The sequence below is a fragment of the Lepisosteus platostomus genome, chromosome 1, assembly GCF_059453375.1.
Source record: "Lepisosteus platostomus isolate fLepPlt1 chromosome 1, fLepPlt1.hap1, whole genome shotgun sequence".
Classification (NCBI taxonomy): domain Eukaryota; kingdom Metazoa; phylum Chordata; class Actinopteri; order Semionotiformes; family Lepisosteidae; genus Lepisosteus; species Lepisosteus platostomus.
Genome location: NC_142611.1, coordinates 22,881,530 through 22,901,518, shown reverse-complemented (window position 1 = coordinate 22,901,518; position 19,989 = coordinate 22,881,530). Strand labels below are relative to the sequence as shown.

The 19,989-nt window shown below is 36.9% G+C and overlaps 1 protein-coding gene across 2 annotated transcripts in view; it reads right to left on the bottom strand.

The window, feature by feature from the left end:
- Positions 1-348: 348 nt before the first annotated feature.
- Positions 349-19,989, bottom strand: part of gabra4 (gamma-aminobutyric acid type A receptor subunit alpha4) — a 104,918-nt gene continuing 85,277 nt past the window's right edge. For both annotated transcript variants that reach the window (XM_088627373.1, XM_088627381.1), the window contains one exon: positions 349-1,984. In XM_088627373.1, the coding sequence (XP_088483499.1) occupies positions 1,439-1,984 (546 nt within the window). In that variant the 3' untranslated portion in view covers positions 349-1,438. The remainder of the gene's footprint in view (positions 1,985-19,989) is intronic.

Here is a 19,989-nt window from a genome sequence, read left to right as displayed (position 1 = left end):
GCTCTTCTGGAACATCATATCATCAGTCTTGATTTAAAGTATTCTGTGGTCACTGTTATGTTCATTGTTAAAGCATTTACAATTTTATCTAATTACATATATCAAATTTTATAAATATGCTAATGCTGACAAAATCCATCATACACATGCTTTATATGCTGTTTTGGTAAAAACTAAAACTGAACATTCATACCAGTCATACCGTAGGCAATAATTTATGCATAATGGCAAAATGTTTATTTTTGTCTAAAACTCAGCAATAGTATGCAGTGATAGTATTTTGAGGTGCCTAATCATTTAATTCCACCTGAAATTCCTAGCTTACCTAACGAAACTGGAAAAAAACAATTAATGTGGAAAACCTTTATTAGAAGGAAGAGCAAATGGAATGCAACTGCGAGTTAAGAAACATTGAAGCCATTCCCCAAAAAATTGTTATTATGGTCAAATATAAGGTCTTATGGTTTATCCCCACAAACCAATACATTTCACAGCTGTCATCTCAGTTTCTTTGTTTGCTTTCATGTCCTGAGTTGCTTGTGTGAAAGATACACAATTGAATTTATCACAAGAGGAACATCAAGTAGCCCACTCTAGTAGAAAGGTCAACAAGACCTTGAAGGTTCAGGGTATACTACTGCATGGATGATCAAAAGTGTCATTATACCACTGAGCTATTTTACAATAGTTTAACACTACAGTGTAAAGCAAAGGTATGGTGTGAATCATTCTAAGATATATTACAAAATTAATTTACAGGTAATGCTGGATACAAAAGCAAATGCAGAAACTGAGCTATAAAGTACACATCTACAGTATACATTTTTTATATATATTTGGAGGGGACTCATAAGACCAATAAAAACCAAACATCTGAACCAAGTTATCATTTACTGATACTATTCCTATTATAGACCCAAGGGGAAGCATTGCACATGGTTAAAACATGAAAATGACAGATTTCTAATGTGTTTTGAGAGCACATATTTGTCACAAAAATGATAGGAAAGATGAGCAAATCATTCTTTTGTTCCAGCTAATAAGACATTAGAGTCAATGAGTTTGTCTTTTAATAATGGATGTATGCTTTGTAACATAAAAATAACAAATTGATATTGCTGGATTAAATAATTTATCACTAACATCCAAATACATCCACCAAAAACACAAAGCTTAATTAATGCAATTTAATATATTTGGAATGCTTTTGTTCTATACATGCTCATTATGAAATAGCTTTTTTGACAACACATGAATGTTTTTTATATGTTTACTCTCTGTATACAGTGCCTGAGGTCATTGTTTTAATTTTCATTTTTTAGCTTTTTCTGTACTATCAATGTTGAAAAATGATGACATCTTTTAAAAACTAGATAAATAAGCCCCTACAGTTAGTACTGTTACTTTTTTGCAATGATAGAAAAAGACAAACACCAGATTAGGCTGATCCATCTGTTGACTCCATGGTGTCTTTTGATAAGTAGACTACCCAGTAAACCATGTTAAAAGCCCCAAAGGAAACTGGGAAAAGAATACGTGCATACTTGTCGATTTTACTTGTTCCAGATGCAGTAGGAGTAGAAGCAGGAGCTGCGGGGCTTGGTGATGCCTGTTTTAGATTAAACTCCATTTTGTCTCCAGCCATTTGAATGTGCTCAAGTTTGGGCCCAAGCAATTGCTGTATAGAGGCAGATCCCACAAAAACATTAGTTGGGATACGAGTTGATGCAGTTGGAGTTGAGGGTGGTGCCGGTGGAGTGCTTCTCGATAACAGTGTAGCTGAGGTTATATTTGAGTGACTGAAAGGATTGGGACTTGAATGACACATAGAGGACAATGCTGCTGAAGGTACTTGGCCCACTAAGGATTGTTTCGAAACTCCCCCTTTGTTATTGCTGCCAGCATCAGTTCTTTGGTCACTGTTAGAATCTGGTTGAGTCATGTAGTTCATTCTTTTTCTCAAGTTGCCATTTGTATCAGGATTCTGTAAAAAGAAGTCAGTTTTATTTAAAATATTTTCAAGCTGATTATCACATTAACAGATAAGAATGAGCATAAAATTTGTCAAGATACATGAATACAAACTAATTTTGTCTTGAAATCTAGTCCTTCACACTTTCATGCATACTGCATTTGGTGGATGAATTAGAAATTAACTTTAGAAATTTAACTTACCTTCATATACTCTCTGCTCAGCAATAATAAAATTATTATATTTTGTTGTTCTCAGACTTTATTCAGTAGTATAATGTGCTTATATGTGGCTTTAGAGCATTTGCTTCATGTTTGAAACTTGAGCTCGACAAATGAATACACTCAAAAATGAAGACCAGTGCTAATGAAAGGGACCACTGAGAAAAGCAGATGGTTTAGTCACGGACAATCCTTGAAACCAAGTGGCATGGCCTACTATCTAAGGATGTTGTGATCTGCCATTCTATTAATAAATCTATGCATCACATACTCACATATAAGAGGTTATCATTTAATATTTGGCCAATAATTACTGCTATACACAGACATTTTTAAGCTTGAATGGTAATTACATGTAATGTGCTAGGATAAAGAAATTAATTTACAGATTGTAGTTACAAATATTTTTTTGTTCTTAGGATATTACATTAAATAAAATAAAAAGACACATTTTGTTTTAGTTTAATGATACTGTATACAGTAAGAATACAAAATATAGAAATCAAAATGTATATACAATGCACATATTAATATAAATAACACCCTGTAACAGGTCTTTTTTACCCTACAAATCACTACACTTGTGTTCACATTACACAATTCACAGTTCCGAAAACTTCACTGACAATTTTCTTTTAAAACTCTGCCACTTGTTGATAACTTTACAACCAGAGGGGTGAACACACTAGACTTAGTTTACACAAACATCTGCGATGCATGCAAGGCTATTTCCCGGCCCCGCCTGGGATACTCTGACCACATCTCTGTAATGCTTATCCCAGCATACACAGACTGGAATATGTTTAGGGGGCTGCTACCTATGGAAATCTCATCAACTTAGAGGAGTATGCAGCATCTGTGACTGGCTACAACAGTAAGTGTATAGATGACATCACAAATCCACCATCACACGGGCAAACTAGAAACCATGGCTGACTGCTGAGGTCCACGCACTGCTAAGAACCCGTGATGCTGCATTCAGATCAGGTGACAAGACAGCCCTCAAGACTGTGAGGGCCAACCTGTCCAAAGCCATCAGGGAAGCAAAGCGCACCTATGCACCAAAAATCCATGGCCACTTCCTGGACACCAGAGACATGCGGAGCACGTGGCAGGGCATCCAGGCCATTACTGATTACAGGACTACCCCACGTGTCAGTGACGGTGATGCCTCACTCCCAGATGCCAGATGACTCCCAGTTTCTGCGAGGAAAACCACACTTCCTCCCAATGATCAGGTGCTTTACCTGTCCCCTGCTGATGTAAGGAGGACACTAGCCAAAGTTATTCCACGTAAGGCTGCTGGACCCAATAATATACCTGGTCGCATGCTCAAGTACTGTGCAGAACAGCTAGCTGATGTCCTCCCAGATATTTTTAATATCTCCTTGTGTCAGGCAGTCATCCCCATATGCTTCAAATCCACCACTATTACACCAGTGCTGAAGAAGTCAGCCATGTCCTGCCTAAATGACTATCGCACCATGGCACTCACACCACTTACCATGAAGAGCTTCGAGAGGCTAGTCATGAACCACATAAAGTCCAGACTCCCTACCCCTCTGGACCCCGTTCAGTTTGCATACCACCCCAACCGGTCTAATGATGATGCTGTATCTTCACCTGGCCCTGTATGCCCTTCACCTGGCCCTGTCCCACCTGAATAAGAAAGACTCTTATTTAAGAATCCTTTTCATTGACTTCAGTTCAGCATTTAATACAATCATTCCCCAGAAGCTAACAGAAAAGATTGAGCTTGCTGAACATTAACACCTCCCTCTGTAAGTGGATTCTGGACTTTCTGACTGAGAGACCTCAGAGTCTGGATTGGTAATAACATCTCCAGCCCCATCACAATTAGCACCAGAACCCCCAGGGATGTGTGCTCAGCCCACTGCTGTTCACATTGATGACTCTTGACAGTGCTACCAAGCACTATTCAAACTGCGTCATCGAGTTTGCTGATGACAAGACAGTGGTGGGCCTCATCAGAAACAATGATGAGTCACTATACAGAGAGGAGGTGGAGCAGCTAGTAGACTGGTGCACAAACAACAACCTATCTCTTAATGTAAACAAAATAAAAGAGATAACCATTGACTTCAAGAGGGCCCATGCTCATCACTCCCCACTGTACATCAATGGCTCCCCTGTGGAGACAGTTAAAAGCACCAGGTTTTTTTGTGCACACATTACAGATGACCTCACTTGGTCCCTCAATTCCAACTCCCCAGCCAAGAAACCAGAGCAGCTGTTTACTCTATTTCCTGCGGCGACTGAGGAGGGCAAACCTTCCCCTGCCCATTCTTACCACTTTCTACAGAAGCACCACTGAGAGCACCTTGACCAGCTATATCACTGTTTGGTTTGGGAATTGCAATGCTTCAGACCGCAAGACCCTGCAACAAATCCCTTCCATTTCTGTCACCTATCACACATGCTGTCTACACAGGGCCTCCAGTATAGTAGATGACCCCTCCAAGCCCTCCCATAAACTCTTTTCCCTCCTACCATCTGGGAAAAGATATCGCAGTGTAAGGGCTAGCTCCACCAGACACTTTAACAGCTTCTTCCCTCAGGCTCCTCAACACCCTGGAGTCCAATTCCTCCAACTCCAGAAACAGGGTTTAAATCCTCCCAGTGTGTTGTGTATATTGTATTATGTATTTGCCTTGTAATTTGCACTATCTGCACTTTGCACTATGTGTATCCTGTCTACAATGTCTATGTCAGTGTCATGTCTGTCCTGTCTTTATTTTCACCGTGGGCCAGGAGAAACGATATTTCATTCCACTATATACTTGTATATGGCTGGCATGTCAAATAAACGTGAACTTGAACTTGAAACTTAAACTTTGAGCAGCAAGGATAGTTTCAGAGCTGGCATATTCGTGAAAAAAATAAAACATTAAATGTAGTATGCGCAAAGGTTTGGGCACCCTTCCAGTTAATCCACTAGTGTTATTTTTTTGTAAGGTCTCAGGTCTCTTAATTAACTTGTTAGGCCGTCAAGTGACAATTCCAGAGCTTTATAAATTCTCTGACTCTTCGAACCTCACAGGGTGTTGTGCTTACACTCAACAACCATGGGCTCCTCTAAGCAGCTGACTGAGGATCAGAAAATAAAGATGATTGACTATTACAAAGCAGGGGAAGGCTTCCTACTTGCAATTTCCACTGTCTGTTAAGTCATTAAGAAATGGAAGTTAAGGGGAACTGTTGAAGTCAAGACAAGATTTGAAAAACCAAGAAAAATCAGAACTGCTCAACCGGTCAGGAATGCAAAGCATAACCCCCATATCACTGCAAAGGACTGCAGGAAGGTTTAGCTGGCATAGGAGTAGTGGAGCACTGGTCTACTGTGCAGCGTTGCTTGCACAAACATGATCTGCATGGAAGAATCATCAGAAGGAAACCTTACCTGCAATCTCATCACAAAAGTCAACGTCTGAAGTATGCAACACACTTAGATATACCAGAGGCTTATCTGTGGTTTGATGAAGCAAAATAAGAACTATTTGGCTACAATCACCGAAGGTATATTTGGAGAGAAAAAGAGAAGCATTTGAAGAAAAGAACACCTTGCCAACTGTTAAGAATGGGGGTGGATCCATTATGCCTTGGGGTTGTGTGGCAGCCCGTGGCACTGGAAATATTGTGTGGGTAGAGGGAAGAATGGATTCTACTAAGTGTCCCACAGTCAGTGAAGAAACTGAAAAGAGTTTATATATTACAAAAAGACAATGATCCAAAACATACAGTACCTCAAAATTAACCACGAACTACAGATGCAGCCATTCAAAGTGCGCGGTACAGACACGTACCGCAAGTAATTGGCTGCGGTATCGCGTATCATGACGCGGTGCGTGATTGGTTGACCGACAGGGGCACTCGTGGTCCGTTGGTCTGTCGTAGAAAGACTTACTGTAAACGTCTTTACTGTGCCCGTTGTAGATATTGAATTTTACCACTGAAGGGAAATCTTAGTAGCTGAGCATAAAAAGAATAGGAGCATACTGTAACGTGTGTGAAGGCCATAAACGATATTAATTTTGGAACATAAACATATAGTATATAGCTGGTCTTGGTACTTTAAAGGAAAAATACACACCGGTATTCCATTTCTCCCTAAACATTGTAAGCTTCGAAGTCTTTAACTAACGTGATACCGGAGTCAACAAGCATACTTTTAGAATTTGATTAAAAGGGAATATAATATGGAATCGCGTATCTAAAGAATTTAATAACGGTATGATTATATCCGTGTACTGCGACAGGGCTGTGTAGGGCTGTTTCGCCTGCCTGTTCATGCGAGTTGTCTTGTAGCCTACTGGTCTAGGTGTGTGACTACCAACTGGCAGCTTGTGTGTTTGAATCCAGCTGGTGCTGGACTTTTCTTTTAACAAACATTTCTTCGAAAAAATAGGTAAGCGATATTATGGACAATCAATTGACTTTTATATTTCAAAATATCACAACATGATCGATATTTGCGATATTTTGAACATATCTTCCCTTCTGACAGCGGTTCCTGCTTCTATTGTGTGTGTGTGTGCAACAGAGTAAATTTTTATAGAGAAATGGAGGCTGGACAGTATGCGTTACAATATAAACATTTATATTGATTTAAATCGTGTTCTGATTTAAATCCCAAACGCGTGTTTAATTATGTGTTTTTTAATCATAATCAGGCTAATGCATTTCTACATTTTCTGTATGAACCAGCTTAGAGGTTCATACAGAAAGACAGCTTGTGTTTAAATTGAGTGTAAGGTAATTTATGCTTCTAAAGTCATGGTCAGCATTTATTATTGTACTGTGCTGTAAACTTTTTCTGTGCCTAGTCACATTATTTTATAGCGTTTTTATTGCGTTATTAAATCCGGTGGCGCTGTGTGTTAGTTTCCTGACTCCCATTATTTAAACTGCGACACTGATCATTCATCTCTAAATAAACTTTATTTTATATAGCGTTTTAAGCGAATAGGTAATTAGATTGCTCATAAACCTAATCGCTTTTTCTACATAAACACAGCGTGATTGCTCTCTGAAAATGCTTTTCCTTTATTTTTAAAGTAGGCTCAGATTTCAACTATAGATCATATTATTATAAACTTTCTTGGAAAAATGTATTTTATGTAAACCATGTTTGCTATTAATTCATTTAGGGCTAAAATACGTTCATTGTCTTCCAATCGAGTCGAGTTGACATTGGAAGCCTGCCACACCCGGACTGTTAAACCAACGCATTAGCACGTCAAAGCCCATTGAGCCAGTATTGGCTTTAGTATTCCCCCCCTCTCCCCTCAATTCAATTCAATTCAAGGTGTTTTATTTGCATGACAGATGGGTACAAGCAGTGTTGGGTATGTATATTGTAACGCTTACGGCAGACAGGCACTGTGTAAGAGCCGGCGCACCAGAGCAGCGCACCGAGGGAGCGTCTGCATTTATAACTTAGTTTTTAAAAGTAGTCAAGCAATATGAAGCATCTCCTTTTACTTAGTGCCTGAGCATAAAAAGAATAGGAGCATACTGCAACGCGTGTGAAGTCCATAAACGATATTCATTTTGGAACTTAAACATACAGTATATGGCTGGTCTCGGTACTTTAAAGAAAACATACACACCAGTATTCCATTTCTCCCTAAACATTTTAAGCATCGAAGTCTTTAACTAACGCGATACCGGAGTCAACAAGCATACTTTTAGAATTTGATTAAAAGGTAATATAATATGGAATCGCGTATCTCAAGAAATTAATAACGATATAATTATATTCATGTTGCAAAAGAACTGCAACGGACATAAAAACTCCCTTGCTTTTAACAGAGCGTTCCATAATTTCTAACTACGAAAATGCCAGGTGAAAGGATTTGTAAACATATTTTGTTAAAGCAAGTCAGTTTTTTCCGCAACACATAAAAGACATTTTTCCAAGAAAGTTTAGCCTTTGTCACTAATGAAACCACTAAATAAAGACATAAATATAGAAATCTTAAGATTTGTTTTATTTAATGTTGGTAGCAGGATGAACTGTCAGAGTGTATATTTTGTCGCAGAGTTCCTGCAAGATGTTAACAGTGAAAAGGGTATTTAGAAATGAGTTATTTCAAGATGAAAATTTTCAGAATAATTGCAAATCTAGCAGGATAGAGAAAGCACAGAAAACTGGCAGTTAGATTGATCAGATTAGTATGAAAAGTCATTTAGCAAAGGGAATGAGAAAAGTGACAAACTAGTATACTTTAGATCTTTTTTTCTGAACCAGGGAAAATCTGATCATGTTTCCCCATAACAATAATAAAAAACTTTATTTGATATATCACCATTAAAGGTGGCATCTCAAAGCAATACAGTAGATGTAAAAACAGATAAAAGGACCACAGATTACAAAGTAAATGCATATAAGAAAGACAAGCAGTTAGAGGTGCTACCAAAATTAGAAAATGAAGCAGATACAGACACTAAGTCTTCTGAAAAGAAAGGTTCTGAGTTTAGATTTAAACTGGCCCTGGTGTGCGTGTGTTTGTGTCTGTCTGTCCTGTGATGGACTGGCGCTATGTCCAGGGTGTATTCTGCCTTGTGTCCGTCACTTACTGGGATAGGCTCCAAATCCTCTGTACTGGATAAAGAGATTAGAAATGGATGGAAGTAAAGGCACTGTGTGGATGGAACTATACACAGTGTTAGAAACCCACTATGAAATGGTAGCATCTCACTGAGAATAAAACATTTTATAGTGCTGGCTTAAGGAAACAGCCTTTCCACCTCTCTTGCACATCAGTATCCATACCTAGTTATTTAAACAAATTGCCTCTAATTATAAACATCTTAATATGCTGGCTCTGTGGATCCGCATCAGCTATGTTTGCCCATTCCTTCAATTCATGTGCATCCAACACACAGTTCAACGCTAGCAACTGGATGGAGCCCAAATCATAATTGAACCCATTCAGAGCCTACATTACATTTTAGCGTTTCATTCTGAGCAGAAGACCTTCACACCTGAAGAAGGGGGGGTGTCTTTCGCTGGAAATCTCGCCTGCTTCTACTTTACAACCGGAGTGCTGGCTCTGACGAATTAAACCGGTTTCAAAGGTTTCAATCACAGACCATGTGACATGGGAGTCAGGAAACTAACACACAGCGCCACCGGATTTGATAACGCTATAAAAACGCTATAAAATAATGTGACTTGGCACAGAACAAGTTTACAGCACAGTACAATAATAAATGCTGATCATGACTTTAGAAGCATAAATTGCCTTACACTCAATTTAAACACAACCTGTCTTTAGCCCTCTAAGCTGGTTCATACAGAAATGTAGAGATCCAGGCTCAGAACACACAGCTTCATTAGCGAATACATATGCAGGACAACTAGAGAAGACGTTTTACAGAGGATGGATTTTTAGAAACATCCCATCAGTGACATCACTGAAGTCAACTCCTAGGTACTGTAACTGTCGTGTGGATAGTTTCACAAGAATCAGACAAAGGTTTAAGCATCGCTTGTTCTAGATAAAACTGCAAAAAAAAAACAACAACCCATAATGTACTTCTTTGCGGCTCTGTTTGCCCAAATCATATATTCACAACGTGAAATCTAGAAAATAATATTATGTAACCAAAATCCGCAAATATGGAAACAGAACCTGTGTAATTGTTGATAGATGATGTACTCGTAACATTTTTTCAAGACGAACTACAACATTTAAAAAATGACTTGTATGTACCTGATATCTCTAATCAATCCACGGGTCCCAGCACAAAAACGAAACTAAAACGCATACCGTTTCGCGCTTCTTATTAGTTGCTCAAAAGTAATTTGACCGTATGAAATGCATAATATAAACCTAGAAACATATACGTGAGCAGTACTTAAGCACTGTAGTATCGGTGTTAAGACATACCTCTCAAATACTGTAAATCAAGTTAAAAATATCTCAAGACCGATTCTGGTCATAATGAAACCATGTTTCGTGTATGTTTTCTTTAAAGTACCGAGACCAGCCATATACTGTATGTTTATGTTCCAAAATTAATATCGTTTATGGCCTTCACACGCGTTGCAGTATGCTCCTATTCTTTTTATGCTCAGCTACTAAGATTTCCCTTCAGTGGTAAAATTAGATATGAATATTCAATACTTAAATGGGCACAGTTAAGACATTAAATATACATATAAATACTGTATACAGTACAGTTTGCATACGGTAATATGTTTATGTTACGCGATTAAAAAATAAATAAATAAAAATGAAAAGTCCAGCACCAGCTGGATTCGAACACACAACCTGCCAGTTGGTAGTCACGCACCTAGACCAGTAGGCTACAAGACAGCTCACATGAACAGGCAGGCAGGCGAAACAGCCCTACACAGCCCTGTCGCAGCACACAACTTCTTTAGATACGCGATTCCATATTATATTAGCAGAAAAGCTTAAAACTACCACTTTTTCACACGCTATTTCACATGCTAGTTAAATACTTCGATGCTTAAAATCATTAGGGAGAAATGGAATACCGGTGTGTATTTTTCCTTTAAAGTGCCGATTCCTGGAATCTGACTGGCTGACACCCCTCTGAAGTGGTTCCATAAAATCTGGTATACGGAAAAGAAAGCGTTGATAAATACAAGTGTCTTTTAATACACTCTTTGCTGTGCTCTTGAGGATCCTTGTGATATTTTAAGCTCTAGTTGAATGATAGGTGTCGCATTTTAAATCATTTTCGTAGTTAGAAATTATGAAACGCTCTGTTAAAAGCAAGGAAGTTTTTATGCCCGTTGAAGTAAAACAAAATGCCTGACAAAGTATGGCTTGGACAGATTCCAAGTGCTTGTACAAATGTGCTAAAGAAATTATACTTTGAGTATACAGCTTGTCCAAAGTCATCCATTATTAATACTATTAGTAATATCTTCAGTAAAGGCTCTGATGCATAAATATTTCTGATAAAGGTAGGTTGTGTACTTTTGTCCAACTGAGCAATCTTGCTTTCATAAAATATACCAACATTTTAATGACTGATGATTAACATGCTGTAATACACAGTTCAAAATTAAAGGCTCAGATGCTGTACATGAGAGGTTAAGCTCCCCCTGGTGGTTTTACAAGGCGACGCCGGATAGTTAGCCATGTGACACACGTGAACTGCGTGATACTGCGACATGCCCACCGGGGTATGCCGCGAAATACCTCACCCATTTTGAATGGCTGCATCTGTACTTCAAGAAACGAAAAATTAAGGTTTTGGAATGGCCTTCACAGTCCCCAGACTTGAATATTATTGAAAATCTGTGGGTAGATCTCAAACATGCAGTGCATGCAAGACGACCTAAGAATATTTCTGAACTAGAAGCGTTCTGAAAGAAAGAGGGTTTCAAAATTTCCTAAAGCAAAAATAGAAAGACTGTTAGCTGGCTACAAGAAATGTTTGGAGGCTGTGATTTCTGCCAAAGGGGGTATTACTAAGTACTGACTTATAGGGTGCCCTATTTTTTCCATCTGTTAAATTCAGCAAATAAACAGTAACTGTGCATTAAAATTTGCACAAATATGTCAAAATTTAATTTGTTCACTGCAGAGGTTGTTAACTTCTTTTCACTTAGAAAACCAACAAAATGTAATTTGGCCAGGGGTGTCCAAACGTTTGCGTACAACTGTAAGTCTTAAAAAGAGAAATGGAAAGATCTGTAAATTACAGACCATACTAGGGTTGCAAAGATTGATTTTACTGGGGTTGGTCCAGCCTCAGCACTGTTTCTGCATCTCCCCGTAGAGAAAGGGGGTAATTTATCTGTATGTCAACAGACATGCTTTTGAGCATTCATAATAGGACTCTGTAATGCTCAAGAAAGAAGCAGTGGATATGTCAAGTGGTACCATGTTCCTGGTATATATTTCAGTACATATTTAATGCTACTGTACATATTTCAGCCTTCCAATATTCAACTGACGTTTCCACAGGTGTACTGGTTGCATGTTCTTTCCATGTTCTTGTAAGTTCCCCTGGGTGCTCTGCTTACCACTGATGTAACAATGAGATATTGATAGTTTGATTAGCCATGCTAAATTGCCCTTATATAAGCAGGAGTTGAATCCCTTTCTCAATAATCTGCCCTGTGCTACCTTGCCAGTCCCAAACTTTTAGATAGTACAGCGCTATATAAGTACCTACTGGTCAGTGCTTTAAATACATCTCATACATCAGAAAACTACAAATTAAACCTAATGAAAATATAAAATTATTTTTAAAAGTAGACCTTTTAATTTAATTTGGAAAACTAAATGCCAAATTTAGTGAAAAATAGGTCAAACAAAAACATTTTTTGTGATACAAAAAAGCAAAATTGTGCTTCTGTTTTATTAATAATTATGTCAATATTGCTTTGAAGAGCATGACAAAAGTAATATATTTTCTGAGAATCCATAAACACATAATCCAATTAAGTGTCAAGTTCTAGTACAAAATCCATATTGCATTTATCAAAACCCATGAATCAACATGAACTTTATTCAGTATCAATGCGAGCTTGGGCTCCAGGACTGTCAGTGAAAATATTTTATTTTATTATATAACTTTTTATTATTCACATAACAGTTTGGAAAGTGATCAATCCAAGTATAGATACAATGCTTTAACAGGCAAACAGCTTCTCCAGTTGCTCTCCTTAATAAAAAGGGGGAAAATAATTTCTTCTAGCCTATTTATTTCTTTCATAAAAGGAAATGAGAAAAAAGGTTTCTGACATGCTAATACACATGGGACATATTGCTACTTTTTTTTACTTGATCAGTTATTTTGAAAATAATATCTGCAAGGATATGTTACAAAATTACCGTATTATACCGTATAATACCGCAAGTAAGATAATAGTTTGCGGAATAACCGCCAGGTGGAGCTTATAAAGCTCAACCTCTCATGTACAGTGTTTGAGCTGTCGCCATCAAAGTCTTTACCGAAGATATTACTAATAGTATTAATAATGAATGACGTTGGACAAGCTGTAAACTCAAAGTATTACCCTGGTCCACATTCTTTGTAACCGTCTTTGTAAACGAAAATACTTTATTTTTTCATTGACAAAAAGTAACACCACAGCATTTCGTTGATCGAATCACGCATTTGTTTAAAAAAAATGGCTTAAAAACGACATAGTGTAGGCTGTGAAAACAGACACATTTACTTTGTACACACAGCAAGTGTTTTCATAACTCTAGGAGGTATCGTGAAAAAGCTACAGTCTTGCCAATTGTAATCATTTTTATTTTTAAATACATTTTAGAAAAGTGTCATCTATACAAAAAAGTTGCATTTAATACCACTCGATATTAATATATTTACAGAGATAAGCTCTCTATTAAAGTTCAGATCAAAGATCAAGCACAGATCAAACAGCAAGATCTCACACACTGGGACTGATCTGTAATCAGTCCGCTGGCTGTGCTGAAAAAAACTGGTTGAACAACTCTTAAGCATACTGTAGTTTTTAGAATGTATTATTAGCACAATTTATTACAGTTCTTAATTTAATATTATTGATTAATAATAGTTTATGCTAACACCTAACTTTCTAAATGCGAGAAGTACTACTGTAAGCAAAACAAAAAAAAAAAGATTTTTGGAGGGGGGATATTCTGACAGCGGTGGGGTGCTGTACCAGCTGTCAACAAAAACCCGCTAAATACATTTTATAAAAAAGTGAAATCTATACTAAAAAGTTGTATTTATTTAATACCACTTGATAGTTATATTAATAGAGATAAGAATTCAAATTGATACTATTTAGACTTTAAATTATTTTAAACTGTATTACAGCATCGTATGTGCTTAAAAGAGTCTTCTTCAGGTGTGAGAGTCTTCTGCTCAAAATGAAACGCTAAAATGTAATGTAGGCTCTGAACGGGTTCAACTATGATTTGGGCTTGATTGAGGTCACTGCCTTTCATCTGAAATCCTGCTTGAATCCTGCTAAACTAAAAATTAGACACAAGAAGAGAAGAGGCTCTGGTGAAATTTCTCTGTAAACTGAAGAGTTAAAGTGTAAAGTATCTCCTCCTTTTAACGGGAAGAGACGTGGTGCTTTAAACAAGAGTGTGGTGTTGCTTTTTGTCAATGAAAAAGTGTGTGTGTTTTTTTTACTCCCTGGCGGAAACGGGCTTCCATCAGAATCAGTATACTGTAGCTTCTGGGAAATACATTTTTCCTGCATTAAAGTTTAACCCGTCCAGAGCACCCTACATTACAAACTCCAAGCATTTCATTTTGAGCTGAAGACCCTCACACGTGAAGAAGGATTCACAGCTGAAATGTTTCAGTACTGTATTGCAGTAAATGTTTATATAATTATATCTAATTTTTTATTTCTTTTTTAAAAATAAAAAAAATCGTTTGCCCAGCCTAAGAGGGGGGGTCTGCTCTCATTGACAGCTGACACCCCTCCATACACTCAAGTGAAAAATTAATAATGCCAATGTAAACGCTGTAAACGCTCATGTACAGGTAGAATATGTTCATTGTCTTTCAAATGAAAGACGGGTTCCTTTCGCAGAAGTCGGGAGACATTAGAAGCTTGCCACACCCGGACTGTTACACCAACGCATTAGCAAGTTAAAGCAATTCCATTGAGGAGCCGTGCGCAATAATTGCTTTGTTCCTTGATTTTCTGATCTGCAAGGCCATTTGGCTGCAGCGAATGTGAATTTTGTTTGGCATTGCAAGATTGTGAAAAAATAAAAGTATTTTAATCAAGATGGGGGGTAAGGGAGTCGTCCCTATGACACTCTCCCTTATAAAATTAACGTGAAACAAAAAAACTAAAAATAAGACATAATCTACAGACATTCACAACAAAGACATATCTTAAAACATTTACATATATTGTTAAATTATTACGTTAAATATATACTTAAGTTACTGAAACAGCCAGTTAATAAAATCGTTGGAATTTTGTTACTTTTAGGAGGTGGGGATATTCTTACAACAATTGATTTAAAGACAATCTGTCAAAGTGCAATGAAATACAATATTACGCTGGGTAAATGTTCTGAGGTCAAATTCTTCCGCGACGGGGGTACCTTTAAAGCGTAGACGACAGCACCAAAAAATTTTGGCATGCCCTCTCTTTAAAGCCCTGGCCAAATACGAAGACAGTACGTACAGTTATAATTCAAACTGAATTAAAAGCTACACATCCCAGTTACCATGGTGGTGCTTGTGATCATTGCGTTTAACCAATGAAACAGGGCGAAAAATCATTCACATGACTTTGGGGCTGAGTTTGTAAAGCTTAACCTATCAGCAACAAAGCGAAATTTACACGATAGGCTACCTCAAATTGTCAGTTACACGACTGTGTACGTCGCTTAAGCCACTCCCATTTGGCATTTTAGTTATGGAGGCGGAAAGAAGCCCCCCCACCTCTGGGTGCCTGACTTGTCGCCATCTTTAACCGTTCCGTGTCCGAGTCGCAGTAGGTAGAGACACGTTCGAAAAAAAGTTAATCCCAGCTACAATACATATATATTTTTGTGGTAAGAGGGAGCAAAACATCAGTATTTACTGCTAGTAATAAGTGTATGATTTATAGTTGAAATCTGAGCCTAAATATAAAGTTAAAATCTTGACAAACAAAGCAATGTAGGAAATGCGCACACAGAAATACACAGAAAATAAATCCGTTCTGACATCTCAAATCAGTTTCGATCAAGGTCTCCAAAACGAACAAGAAAAAGAGCATTTTCAGAGAGCAATTACGCTGTGTTTATGTAGAATAGGTGATTAGATTTATGAGCAATCTAATTTCTTATTCGTTTAAAACAGTGAAATGTCAGCTGCAAAAGATCACCTGTTTTTCGCGCATAAAAAGTGGTTATTAACTCTTGAAATCTGTTTTTATGGGTTTTAAAGTCGTGTCTAAACCGGAACACATCATTATATCTAATTTTTTATTTCTTTTTAAAAAAAATTAAAAATTGTTTGCCCAGCCTAACAGTATTGTTGTTATTGTTGTTTTTCTCCTGTAAAGCGCTTTAAGAAGCCACCTTTAAAGGTGCTATATAAAATAAAGTTTATTATTAATTTGCTGGACAGAGAGGTGAACATTATTATGCAGAAGACAAAGATATAGATTTACGTTGCATTGCCAGATTGTGAATCAATAAAGACATTTAATTAAACATGGGTTTGCGATTTAAATGGAAATGGGGGTGAAGGGAACTCTTAATCTAAATAAAAATAAAATAAAACAGGTTTCAATAGTTAATAACTACTTTTTATGCGCGAAACACGGGTGATATTTCTTCCTCCTGATCAGCTTAGAAATCTGTGTATGCTGTAAGGTTTTTACTTCTTAATTAAACTTTTTAAATACATATGCTGTTTTTTAATATATGCTGTTGTCTTCCTGGTATATCTTTTTTCCCCAGTCAGAGGGGTCAGTCAATCACCATTCTGAAGCCATTCAGGGGTATAGGCACACCCCTAAAATTTGACTTTTTACTGTGTGATAAATTTTAAAGACTGCTTCTTAGCGTAGATAAGAAAGCGTAGATAAAAAAGCTTGCATTCTCATGTGTCTGATACACATATCTTTTTCTCTGCAGTCTTTGTTGTGCTATTGAGGATCCTTGTGATATTTTGAGCTCTGGTTGACTGATAAGTGTCGCAGTTTCAATAATTTTCGTTGTTAGAAATTATTAAACGCTATGTTAAAAGCAAGGGAGTTTTTATGTCTGTTATTGTAAAAGAAAATGCCTGATAAAGTAGGGATTGGACAGTTTCCAAGTGCTTGTACAAATGTGCTAAAGAGATGAACAAAAAAAGTCATTTATTCCTTTATCATATTGGCTGGCTAATGTCCTGTCCTCGTTAGTTAGATCAACGAAATGCTGTAATGTTTGTCAATTAAAAAAATAAAGTATTTTCATTTAAAATGACGGTTACCAAGAATGTGGACCAGAGTAATACATTGAGTTTACAGCTTGTCCAAAGTCATTCATTATAAATACTATTAGTAATATCTTCGGTAAAGGCTTTGATGCATAAAATATTTCTGCATAATTAAGATATTTATGATAAAGGTAGGTTGTGTACTTCTGCCCAACTGAGCAATCTTGCTTTCATAAAATATACCAACTTTTTAATGACTGATGATTAACATGCTGTAATACACAGTTTAATTTTAATGAGGCTGTACATGAGAGGTTAAGCTTTATTGGCTCCTCCTGGCGGTTCCAGATACTTTCCGGTATGACGTCAAATGACGTGTTACACCGCGTGATACTGCCTGATACTGCGTTTTGGTGCGACTCGCCCACCGCATTGTACCGTGGCGTACCCCACGCATTTTGAATGGCTGCATCTGTACTACTGTTTGTGTTACAGTACATGAATATAATTATATCGTTATTAATTTCTTTTGATACGCGATTCCATATTATATTCCCTATTAATCAAATTCTAAAAGTATGTTCGTTTACTCCGGTATCGAGCGTATTCGCAGAAAAGCTTAAAACTATTACTTGTCTCACAAAGTACTGTATACTGTATAAACGTACAATAACATGGTCAGAAGAAGCAAGGAGCACGTAAAACATTTCCGAAATAACCACATGTAAGACTTTGATGCTTAAAATGTTTAGGGAGAAATTTAATACTGGTGTGTATTTTTTCTTTAAAATACCAAGACCAGCAATATACAGTTTACATAATATGTTTATCAGATGCGTTATGCTCCTATTCTTTTTATGCTCGGCTACTAGAATTTCCCTTTAGTGGTAAAATTAAATATAACTATTCAATACTAAGCGGATTAAAACGTGCACAGTAAAGACATTAAATAATTAAATCTTTCCACGACCGACCAACGCACCACGAGTGCCCCTGTCTGTCATTTTGGCCAGCCAATCACATACCGCGGTATGACGCATTTTGACGCGCTATGACGTAATGATTTGCTCGCGGTACAGGTTTGTACTGCACACTTTTAATGGCTGCATCTGTATGTTAAGAAATGAATAAAAAATACATGAAAAAAAGTCATTTATTAAATATTTTAATTATGGTCATACCAGGAACTACCATGAATAATCTAAAAGTTGAAACTGCTTTCACTCTTAGTGATATATTATTTTTTTTGTTTATGGATAAAGAAGACTTCAAAATACAAATAGTTTTCACTACTTTCAATGAAAGTATTGTTGATTAGGGCATTCTATTCTATGCTATTACAGCATTAAAACCTACTTGACTATGTTTACAGAGCTGGACAACAATTTCAAATGATGAATATTTATTGGATGGTTTAATCAAATTTGAAATTAGACATTCAAATCAAATTTGAATAAAAGTTTGACTTTTTATCTTTTCCATGAGCAATGTGTACAAAATCTGATTCATGTCCAGAACGATTTCTGAAGTTCATATGTTCAGATACTGATACGGAAAATGACTGTGACAAAGAATGAGGACATATATATATATATTACTCTTCTATACTTTAATCCATAAATTAATATTGTTCATTTATAGTCCTGAACAGGTAATTGTCTCTGGTTCACCATTATCTAAGCCCAAGTGAATAGTTTTATAGACATTAATGAGGAATTGGCACATACTGTACCTCAATAGTGCCCTCAAAAGCATAGGGACAACAAAGGCAAAACTGTTGGCAACTTATATTTGTTGTCATTCAAGTAATATGAATATGTTACGCACAATATAATATATATATATACAGATGCAGCCATTCAAAATGGGTGAGGTATTTCGCGGCATACCGCGACACGCCCACCGGGGTATCACGCGGTTCACGTGTGTCACGTGACTAACTATCCGGCGTCGCCTTGTAAAACCGCCAGGGGGAGCTTAACCTCTCATGTACAGCATTTGAGCCTTTAATTTTGAACTGTGTATTACAGCATGTTAATCATCAGTCATTAAAATGTTGGTATATTTTATGAAAGCAAGATTGCTCAGTTGGACAAAAGTACACAACCTAACTTTATCAGAAATATTTATGCATCAAAGCCTTTACTGAAGATATTACTAATTGTATTAATAATGGATGACTTTGGACAAGCTGTATACTCAAAGTATAATTTCTTTAGCACATTTGTACAAGCACTTGGAATCTGTCCAAGCCATACTTTGTCAGGCATTTCGTTTTACTTCAACGGGCATAAAAACTTCCTTGCTTTTAACAGGGCGTTTCATAATTTCTAACTACGAAAATGATTTAAAATGCGACACCTATCATGAAAAGAAAAAAATACACACCAGTATTCCATTTCTCCCTAAACATTGTAAGCTTCGAAGTCTTTAACTAACGTGATACCGGAGTCAACAAGCATACTTTTAGAATTTGATTTAAAGGGAATATAATATGGAATCGCGTATCTCAAGAATTTAATAACGGTATGATTATATCCGTGTACTGCGGGAGGGCTGTTTCGCCTGCCTGCTTATGCGAGCTGTCTTGTAGCCTACTGGTCTAGTTGCGTGACTACCAACTGGCAGGTTGTGTGTTCGAATCCAGCTGGTGCTGGACCTTTCAGTTTTATTTATTTATTTTTTAATCGCGTAACATAAACATATTACCGTATGCAAACTGTACTGTATACAATATGTATATGTATATTTAATGTCTTAACTGTGCCCGTTTAAGTATTGAATATTCATATCTAATTTTACCACTGAAGGGAAATCTTAACATAAACATACAGTATATGGCTGGTCTCGGTACTTTAAAGAAAAAAATACACACCAGTATTCCATTTCTCCCTAAAC